This window comes from Crassostrea angulata, chromosome 3 (assembly GCF_025612915.1).
Source record: "Crassostrea angulata isolate pt1a10 chromosome 3, ASM2561291v2, whole genome shotgun sequence".
Lineage (NCBI taxonomy): Eukaryota > Metazoa > Mollusca > Bivalvia > Ostreida > Ostreidae > Magallana > Magallana angulata.
Window position 1 is genome coordinate 8267090 of NC_069113.1, and position 11322 is coordinate 8278411.

Consider the following 11322-nt stretch of genomic DNA (forward strand, 5'->3'; position numbering starts at 1 on the left):
AACGTTTAACATGTATCATAATGACATGTTTAACTATCGCAGTCCATATTATGACAGACTGCGTTGATGGTTCTATTGCTCCCACCAGAGTTGGGTTCAATTACTTTGAAAAGTAATTAATTACTTACAAACACATTGACAATTTTATCAATTACTTGCAATTACAATTACATTGATTTTTTAAAATGTAATTAATTACTCTCAATTACTTTGATAAATGTAATTAATTACATTTCAAATACTTTAGTTTTATTTTTTTAAATCTTGAGAACATATACATATATTTACGACAATAAGATATACAGGGCTCTATGTACGGTTATTTTTTTAAAGGTTGTATAGTTCAGTTCTGATCAGATTTCTTGAAAATTTTCTTTAACATTAAATTCATTAAGTACCATTGAGTTCATTTTTGGTTCTGAATGATATTTTCTCTATAGTGAATTAATTTTTATTCACATATTAAAACTCTGTTTATTGAGAAAGTACAACTTTTAATTGGCAGTACAGCATATCAGTATATAAATAATAATTGCTATAATTCACAAGAATGAGATATTTTGATTCCCTTGAGTCTAAAATCCGTTCAGTTCAGTCTAAAATCAATTGGGGTTCTTGGGTATTGAAGGAGTTCACACCTCTACAAAATTAGATCTTTACCTATTGCTCTGGGCAGTGTGTCATACTGTATAAACATATGAAACATTATGGGACATTTAATTATTGTATAAACAAAAGTCCATGCCAAACATGTATAAAATCTATTTACCGTATCATTATAAGAAACCTTTATTATATCTTAAACTTGGATATAATGTAATTGAGATGTAATTGAAAAGTAATTGAAAATACACAATATTTTTGGAATGTATTTAAATACATTCAATTACTTGTAATTGAAGACAGACTCAATTACCAATTACTTTCAATTACTTTGAAAAATGTAATTAATTACACTCAATTACAAATACTTTTTTCAATTACCCCATCCCTGGCTCCCACACCACTTACATGCACTTTTTAATTAGTTCATCATCTGAATTCGATAAAATATAGACAAAGGAAACAGGGATTGGTCACTGTGACATCTATTTACACCATATTCAGTAGGAACGCTAGAGATTCTTTGACCTGTGCATGAGTTTTAGTATAATTGAATTTATAAATCGTCGATTTGTTGATCTCTATATAGTTTTCACAAGTACATGTAAATAGCAGATCTTCATTTGGTCAATGATGATTCCAGTAAATGCATATATGAGTTCTGAGTTCTGCATGTGAATTACAAGAGCTATATGTAATGTACCATACTATTTAATTGCAGAAACCTTTAGTTAAACAAGAAACAATTGGCAGTGTTGATGAGTAAAAATATAAAGGTCACAGAATAAATGAGAATAGGTTAAATATCAATGTGGCATAAATAATATATTCATTAACATTTTCAAGGTAAAAATTAAAACTCCATGACCTTTGTGTGTATTTCTATAAACAATAAATACAAAATGTTTTTGAGAAGTTTGAAATGAAAAAAAAAATAGTGAAAGGCATTATAAATTTGGTTAACCACTTCAATATCTTTTTCTCTATTTCTTACACGAAGTATTTGCATGTATTAAAGCAACTAAAGGCCGTCCTATTGACATCTTTACTTACTGGATTTAATTGATCTGTTTGTCGGCACGTCCGTCTTCTCTTCTAGAATTTTTTAAACTTAAACACATATAGAAAGTTACCAGATACTCAAAATCATGTATCACTTGAAGTAAAAAAAATAATTTGGTCTAAAATGATATAATGATACATGTATAAACGACAATGACGTGCAGAAATGCAGTGGACATTTTCTTTATACTTTTTCTGATAAATGGACAAGTTGACTGGAGTGTCACCTGATCATCTGAAATCATTGCTTTAATAAACGAGAAATATTAACCAAGACAGAAAAACAATGAGGTGTTTATGAACCTCAAACGTGTCTGGGCCAGTGACGGCACGCCTGCAGAGAACTCATCCAGTGATGGATATCCATCGTGCTGTCAGTGGCTGGTCTCTTGGTCAGCTGATCATAAAAAAAATGTAAAAACATCACAGAATGTGTGGATGTAAGGATAAAAAACTGCAGTCTGACGTAAGTCCGCCAATCTATGTCAGTAGGTCCAGATCAACGACTCTGTCAAAGTTCTTTTCTGTTCTTAGAGTTCTCCTTTTTTGATGTTGGTTGTTTCTCTTGCTTGAATGCATTTTCCATTTCAGACATAAGGCGTTTTTTTCCGAACTTTTCACCTCAAACATCAGGTGTTGTGTTTGAAGCTCACAGTAGCATAAATCGTTAATAAAGATGAAACAAAAATAAAGGGATAAAAACTTAAGTCCTCATTTTTAAGTTTGTTGCGGTTTACTTTGAACAAACTCGCAATTTACACTTGAAGTATGTTATCATTTGGACCACAATTAAAGCTGAATCTAGTTTACTCAGCATTTTTTCAGATAGCTATTGTTACAAATTTTTTTTCAGTTTCATGCAAGGTATTGAGATCATTCACTATGTTAAAATTTTTGATATTGTTTAGATTTTGACGATATTTAGATTAAACTACATAAAAGGTACATTAACATGTCCTCAATGATATACTTAACCGTAAAAAATAAAACGTATTTATAATTCCAGTTAAAAAACAGGTATAGTATCAATATGATTCATTTATTCTGGTAAGATTGTTTGTACATTAAACAAAAATATTTTTATGACCGTATGACTTTCTTAAAAAGTAGAAAATTAAAAACTTAAAATTATTTGTTATAATGGCTTGTCATATTTTGTGCTCAGATACAATGTTGTACAATATTTGATAAAACATTAAATTTGACTTTGAAAGCTCATTTATTTGACTTTAGATATATACATGCATACTCATATTTCATACTTGAAGGCAATTTGATAAAATAAATATATCATATAATCTTATTAAAAGTGTTCTGTTTAAAATTTAATAGCATGGATAATATGAAACGTTTATTTCTCATCTAATTTATGATATAGAAAATATTTTTGACACCTTAAACATAATGACAAAAAATAAACGTTCTGAATGAAGGAAATGGTTTCAATTTAAAGCAAAATACCACTGTACCATTCTCCAAAATCTAGTGGCCTTTACAGCCTCTTAATTAAATTGTTAAACATCACACTTAATCTTGATAAACCAGTTTGTGGTTTCTTAATGCAAATATTAATATTGTTCACCAAAGACAGAACATGTTGGGCCATTATTTTTTTCTTATGTTAAATTGATATTTATTTTCATCTGCAATGCAGAAGATGCATTAGTTAAGGCGAAGTAGCATTCTGTGAAGTGTAATTCGAATAAATTAGTGTCTTTAGATGAGTTGCAGCGTTTCATGAAGCCACGTTTCTTAAACTGTTTTGCATGTTTATTTCTTATAAAAGAGAAATGAACAAATCTGGGTGTTTTTATGATTTGATAGGAAAGGGAAAGATGTTTACCAGTGCCCAATCAACAAACTTTTAACAGATGTATAAGTTAAGAGAGTCGTTTCCGAGAGATACATTTTCAAAGATTCACTGCAAGATTACTTCTCTATGGCTGTAGTAAGACCCATATGCTGAATTAAAACATTGCTGCTCTATGACGTCACAACTTTGTGGTCAAATCATTGTGGCATGACAGCTTTGATATCTCATACACTTCTATTCGAAGATTAATGTAGTTCCTCAACTCTTACTTGATTTTTCATTTGTTCTTAGAGGATCCCAGTTTTATGAATTATATAATTAATTATTTCCAAATAATGCACCGAAGGTGCATGGAATTGGTTGAATTCGCTCTTTAGAGTAAAGGTCCCTGTTCTTCAAAGTTAACCACCCTTTTAAAAATAGGTAAATGGATCGCATTGAAAAAAAATTAATTGAAGAAATAATTTCTTTTTCATGCGTATATTTTGCGTACTTTTAATTGATAAGAAATTCTATCAAGAAAATGTACATGATATGAAAAAGAATAAAAAATAGATAGCAAGACAATGCAGATTGATATATATGTGAATATTCATAGATGTCAAAGATAAAGAATAAGTTGTCAGTGTAAGTATAATTTATAACACAGTTAACGTCCCCAAACATATGATAAAGACATATAGAAGCAGACGGCCTTTTTAATGGTGCAAAATACATAATATATAGATCTTTATAACTCATTTCTTCAGAAAATAATGAATTAAGGATTTTTTAATTAAATTCATATCATGTATTCATCTGTCGCACATCTACCTCCGTTTATTACTTACTATATTGTCCTTTAATACGTTCTGTGGAATATCAATATCTTGACATTTAGGTTGTAAATCTAGCCTAAATAAGTTCCATATTTGACAGTAATAAAATCATTTTCGATCTTTCGCAACTTCTTTATCAGAATCTACTGTTACTACTGAGCCTTTGACTATTTTTTTATGTGCTCGTTTTGGTTTATATATGTGTTTGCGCATTCACAAATCCATAAATTATAAATTAATTTTTCATACCTGTGCACTACTATATAATACATTCCTTTGTTGCCTTTGTACGATTAGCTCGAAAATCAATGTCAATTGATTGTTTCGATGACGCCATTAAAATGAACTAATTGAGAATTGAAATGATATTTCAAAACACATGGCGTTTAACACTGATTTTTGAAAAACACATGACCTATAAGGTATCGATCATTGTCAGTAAGAGAATACACTGTATGTTTACAAACCTTGTGATCCAAACTGGGATCTGTATTGGATCGTTTTCTGGTAGAAAATGGTTTTATTCTCCAAATCTTTAAATTGATAATACGTTATTAAAAAAATAATCAGCTGAAATCAACTAAGACGATTAGAAATGAATATTCTTCACGAATAATGACTGATAAATGCTATTCTATATTTTGACGTGTGTTTTTGTTTTCAATTTATACACATTATATCTAGCCTTTATTCCCAATTTTAATATCAAACTAAGTTCGTAAAAAACAAAATAGGCTTTTATTTTGCCGAGTAATGCTTCGTCATTTTAAATTTACAATTTTATTTCCAACCAATATTATAACCCAATCAATAACAAACCACCAGAGTTGTTAGATCAATCTAAATGACTAGTGTAGTACAATTAATGTTCCCATAGTCTCGATATTTAAAACAATTTCAATAAAAATCGACCCCGGACAAATGGCTTACAACTTTACCTTTTGCAAATGAAGTAACCGTCACGCTGTTTCAATATTAATCTAATATTAATTTTAAGCATAATGATAATTTAATTGGTATGGAATGTAAATTTTTAATTGTAAGAGTTTCAAATATAACTGTCCTAGATTATATGGGAGAAGACAGTCAAAGTTTTTCGGTAGTCTTGCCCGGTGGTTTTGGCTAATGACTTACACACAGAAGAACAAATTACACATGTCAGACAATCTGGCATGTTGACATTACTAGTTGGCAAAATACAGCTGATATTTTTTATTAATTTGTGTCGGAGACAAGTGATGACTGTGTATTTTGGTAACCCTCTAATATCTTTTGTAAATCCTAGTCTGTTAATTTTTCAAGAAATGGTGATATAATCTCCAATTTGAAATGTAAATCGTATTTCCGTGTAATTTCTGTTAGGGAATTGTTAGAATATTAATCCAAAATGTGCCAGCCTCTTAGAGTACTGATTTAGGGTTTATTGCCAAAGTCGCGAAAGGGACCCAAATGTGTTGACTTCTGGAATCATAAATCTCAATAGCAATTATTAAATAGTTGTATTGTTGACATTTATAAGAGTTTTAAATCAAAGTAATTAGCCTTTGACCTGTACGTGATATACTGAGTACAAATTGTTCGATATTGACAAGTTGACAAGTTATGTAATGGTAATGGAACTTCCAACATATCATTATAGACGAATTAATGTAATTTATGTTGAACGTTTGTTGTCCTTTCTCGGCATCTTGTAATTGATCAAGCTAAGTGATAAACTAGATGCTATAGTTGCAAATATAAAGAAAAAGAGGTTTCATTCGGGGTTTTTTTAAAAATATTTTATTTCATACAACCCACATTTGGCACTTCATTACAAAGTGTACTTCGGTATCAGTAGATACAGACCCTGAAACGTACTACTACACCAAAAAAGCGTGCGACTTTCGTGCGAGAAACGTTTCGTGTAAACCGTTTAGCGTTTCGTGTCAACCGTTTAGCGTTTCGTGTGAATCGTGAAGCGTTTCGTGTAAACCGTTTAGCGTTTCGGGCAAAGCGTGCAGCGTTTCGGGCAAAGCGTGTAAATCGTTTCGGGCAAAGCGTGCGAGAACCGTGTGAAACGTTCATCAGATTTCATTCGGAACTCTCTAACAATTTAACTGTTTCAAAATAGCGCTAGTGTTTAACATTACTTTAAACTGTTTGTGATTGGCAAAACTCCTTTGTAGATATTCTCGTGAAAAAAATCTATAAGAAATGATATAATTATCTTTTTACAAAATTGAATTAAATTTTAACAAACAAAAGAAAAGTACGCGTATTGAAAGAAGACTAGTTACTGAGACTATTAGGCTGTGTACAACCAGCACACATAACCTCGGACATCGGGTAAGACCTGCACCTGGCTGAACCTGTCAATCAAACTCTGTGTATTCGTTTTCATTGGATGGTCACATGTCTCTTCTTTTGTCAATAGCCAATAGAAATTTAATGACTTCAAGGTAGTCGAAATCAGTATTTGTTGATGCACACAATTCAAATGATGGATTATTTAACATTAATTTGAACAAAATTAAATGTAAACATAGAGAGAAAATATACTGTTCGTTTCTATGAAATGCGGGAAGTAAATTATTCTTCTGAATCCCGACAAAAAATATTTCTACAAGTTATTATTTTAATTTTTTACACACTGATAATAGAAAACAACAAGTAATTAACACATGCAATTAATAATTATGGGAATCTATTTGCATGGTACTTAATTCAAATAGATTATGATAGATATATTGTACGCCGTTATGCGGGGCGCCGGTTATGCATACGAATATTGAGACAAAAATTTAAATCATATCTATTTTTTGTTCTTACCGAAATCCGAAATAGTAATGACAACTTTCTTTATTGTTTAATCGATTGATTTTTTTCTCTGATTTTATGTACGGAACATTTATTTACGCGAATGATACGACATGAAAAAAAATAATCGGTTGTTTTATATCATTTTTCTAAACTATGTGACTAATTTTATAACTTTCAAAATTATCAATGTAAATAATTACAGGATTATTTACTGTTAGCATTTTTACATCGTATTCTCTGAAACCAATAAAAATACTAAATATGAAAAGAAAAAAACAAATCCCGCCAAATACTGAAAAACCGATATCAGTTTGTAATCATACGGATTTTATTTTTGGTATTGAATATTGTTTACGGTAACTTTTTTCTCCGGAATTTTTATTATTTACGGCACTAATAAGACTCATGGATATTTCTTTTGAGCAATAAATATATTAATAGAATAGAATATAATTTTTTGCTTTAGATATAAGTACCAAATTAATTTAATTAATCAATTCAATACTTATGTACATATATGTTTCTTATATCAGAATTTCTATTATTTCGTGTTTTCTTAAAATTAATTCTTACAAACAGATTCAGGGTAAAAATCCGAGAGCACCCGAATCGATCAGGATAAAAGCGTGTCCAAAGCGTGTGAAAAGCGAGCAAATCGTTTCGTGCGAGAATCGTTTCGTGTAAACCGTTCAGCGTTTCGTGTAAATCGTTTAGCGTTTCGGGCAAAGCGTGCAGCGTTTCGTGTAAACCGTTCAGCGTTTCGTGCGAACCGTTTAGCGAGCGTGTAGCGAGCGTGCAGCGAGCGTGTGGTGTAGTAGTACGTTTCAGGGTCTGTAACAGTAACACTCACATCTACTACTCGCTCAGTATCTAAATATACCAGTACTTTGGCACGTAGACATATTTTGCTTATTTTGACATCAAGATCATAAAACAAAGACATTTTGCATGACGTTGCGTAAAAATGCGTCGTGTTAATTTAAAATATTTAGCATTTTGCATGACTGCAGCTCTTATTTTTGGAATTCAGTGATTCTCATAGTCGTCCTAATAATAAAAAATACATCTTTAATAAATTGTGTACACCAAAAAGGTACAATATTGCAGATAAACATCCCAAACGTAAACCAACTTCCATAAATTATAAATAAAGACTGAAATCTCACATCAATCACACACAATCTAGGCAAATCAGTCACTGTCCGTCAACTAACTCACAAAGAGCAAGGGACTATGCTTTTTGTCCACCTATTTTCAGAATCGTATAGAGCAGCTGACACCGTATACTAGCCCATGTGTATGTAAACAAGTCATTTTTCACTCAGAAAAAAAAATGAAAGCACTAATGGTCCGCCACTCGTGACAGTCAGCTCATATTCACTACATTTTGCAGAGAACTAAAGTAATCTTACTGTCTTTAGTTTGGTTATCCTTCATCGAATTTGAGAAGCTGATGGTATAAATTGTGTCCAAGAGAACAACGGTTTGTTCCCAAATTCTCTTTGTTGTTTTAGAAATGATTCTTCCTCGTTCTTCCTGAGTTCCTCTCTCTGTTGTTTAAGCTGCTGTTCTTCCCTGATTCTTTGCTGTTCCAGGATGAGGCGATGTCTCCTCTGCTGCTCTATGATTTCCCTTTCTCGGAATAAATTGATCCTAGAGTTGACCCTGGGTGGGCTTGGTTTATATGTAGTTGTTGGAGATTCCGTGGTTGTTGGCATTGGTGATGTTAATTCTGTTGAAGGAGGCTTTGTTGATTCAGAATAAGCAACTTTATATTTAAAGTCATGCACATATGGTATAGGTTTGTTCCACCAAGGTGAATTACTTCGAAGAGCTGCTTCAGGTATTCGTCTAGATCCCAGCTGACTTTGCTGCCAAAAGGGAACAAATTGTGTTTGTATACTAGATACTTGTCTCTGAGGTGAACGATCTAATTTTTGCTTCCTATTTGAAAGCTTCAGATTTTTAGAAGGATTTTGTTTTAAACTGTGCTCCCCCGTTGGGCTTTTTACTTTAGCAGATGACTTACTTGCCAAAGCCTTATCTGTTTTAACTGGTTCCTGAACTGTTTCTTCCAATGTGTTTTCAAGGACGTGTGCGTTTGGGATTTCTTGTGTAAAAGGACTTCGGTGAATGTTACTGTTGCTTTGTGGTCTTCTAGGGGGAGACCACCATGGTCTGTTTACAAAATTAGAGGTCTGTTGCAATAACTGTAATTCTCGTTGTTTCCTCAATTCAATTTCTTTGCGCATTTCTGCAATTTGTCGAAGTCGTTGCTGAATATACATCTGCTGAAGTTCTGCATGAGAGAGTCCCATTCCTTGTCTGTTGTTTGACGTTGCTTTGTCTGACTCTTGTCTGGCTTTCAAGTGATCGCATTTCCATGGTTCAAAAGCATGGAGCTCTCCAAGCGGGGTTGGGTTTTGAAGCCATTTGATTGTTTTGTCTACAGATACAATATACACATCGTCCATTTTGAGTAAAGTATTGATGAATCGGTCCATGGCATTCAGCCTGTCTGCAATGTAAAACCAAGATGAATGCATATTGATACCAAATGGAACACGTGAGGTAGTATAGTAGCTGTTGAAGTTGTCCATTAGGAACTGGTAGGCGGAAGCTTCATTGGGTGGTGGATTATTACAACCGTCCACGTAAACACAGTCGTATTTGTGCTTGTAGTCCATCAGAGAAACGACGGGTACCTCCCAGAATCCAGCATGGTGTCTCTTAGGACAGGGTTTGACTTTGCAATCATAAGGCCAGCCGAAATCAAGCGTGAATGGTGTGGGAGCTTTATCAGACAATTTTCTTTTGCTGTATGTTAATGTGGCATCATACACGTACCCAAGTTCTTTGAGTTTATCGGGCTGCATGTCGCCAATGGGCTCCAAAAACGGACTTCTCCACCCAACTATCTCGTTTTCGGGTATACCACCTAATTTAGCGAGGTTCCTCTTTTGTTTCTTTGCCTCCTCCATGAAGTTTGAGGTTGACATATGGCTATGTGTTACGCTGTGAGATGCAATTTCCATACCTCTCTTATAGAAGTCGTTAACGTTCCGATAGATGGTGTCTTGGTGTGATATAAACAAGGTCATAGATATAGGACATCCATTCGGGTTCATTCGAGTCTCGTTGAAAAGTTTCCGGTAAAACTTGGATGCAGCATCAGTCAATGCATCGTCAAACGTGAAAAAGACTATTTGAGGGGTTTCTGTTAAAGGAATCGGTAGATTAAGTTCATCCCGGCAACAGAAACAGTTAGGGGGTTTACATGACTGGTCATTCTGACACTTCACACAGGGACTTATAAGCTCCACAACAGATAATGTCCCACAAAGAGCGACGAAGAACAGCAGAGTCCTCATTATCAGAGACAAGAATTTTTCTCTGATAATTCAAAATTTTGAGTTCGAAGATATTTTGTCACAATATTCGCACTACACTGTGATAATGGGCTTGATGTAGCTCCTTGTTTTATTCCAGAGTCGACGAAGAAAACCAGAGTGAAGGGAATATGAGAAAAGGACCTAAGCTATATATCTATATATAAAATCTTAGATCCACACTGCCCACCTTTCCCTTTGGACGTCGAGAAGGAAAAACACAAGAATATATTCGGCTGTCACCGGTAGTCAAGTTATATAGAAGGCAGGGCACTTGTCAAACAAGCGCTTCTAATATGAATGATAATTCTCTATGCCTAGCGGCGCGCTATATCCTGCCCTAATGTAAAATGAAGACAAACGGATTTCTCGTCACATTTTATAACGATGCATTGCTATTACTTTTTCGAATTTCCTTTAAAAATTTCTTAATCTCTTGCCGTTCTACTCGAGTTAAAAAGTTATTATTTTTTTGGCAATGAATACGAGGTTTTGTTAATTGTTAAATTGACACGTCGGAAATGAATAATTCATCATCTATTTTAGTAAAGGTACTGAGGATCAAACAAAAAGTTTCCGCTGATGTGGTTTATGACAAAAAAATAGATTGAGTAGAATGTCGTAAAATATTGAAACACAGGTTGTCGTAAACACAATAATCCAATTAATGAAAATATTGTTTTCGTCTCAATTGTTACATTGGAATTTTGATAGTGTGCGTTTTTTGCAGTCAGATATGATTAAGATTTAAAAGGATAGGAAGTCTGTAATAAACTTAACTGTTTTCTTTCAATTAAAATAATTCCTACGTATTTGCATTTTTACAAGTATTTAACAT

At 32.9% G+C, this 11322-nt stretch overlaps 1 protein-coding gene across 1 annotated transcript; it reads right to left on the bottom strand.

Annotated features, from left to right (window-relative positions):
• Positions 1–8798: 8798 nt before the first annotated feature.
• On the bottom strand, positions 8799–10915 carry LOC128176234 (chitin deacetylase 1-like). Its single transcript, XM_052842410.1, has 2 exons — positions 9125–10915; positions 8799–8966 (listed from the first exon to the last, which is right to left on the bottom strand). The coding sequence occupies exons 1-2, from the start codon at positions 10464–10466 to the stop codon at positions 8947–8949; spliced, it is 1362 nt and encodes a 453-aa protein (XP_052698370.1). The 5' UTR covers positions 10467–10915; the 3' UTR covers positions 8799–8946.
• Between the last annotated feature and the right edge of the window lie 407 nt (positions 10916–11322).

Coding starts and splice junctions, on each gene's coding strand:
- LOC128176234 (XM_052842410.1), bottom strand. CDS start 10,466: ATGAGGACTCTGCTGTTCTTCGTCGCTCTTTGTGGGACATTATCTGTT. Junction 8,967..9,124: donor AACAGATAAGGCTTTGGCAA/GTAAGTCATCTG, acceptor CCCTTTTGGCAG/CAAAGTCAGCTGGGATCTAG.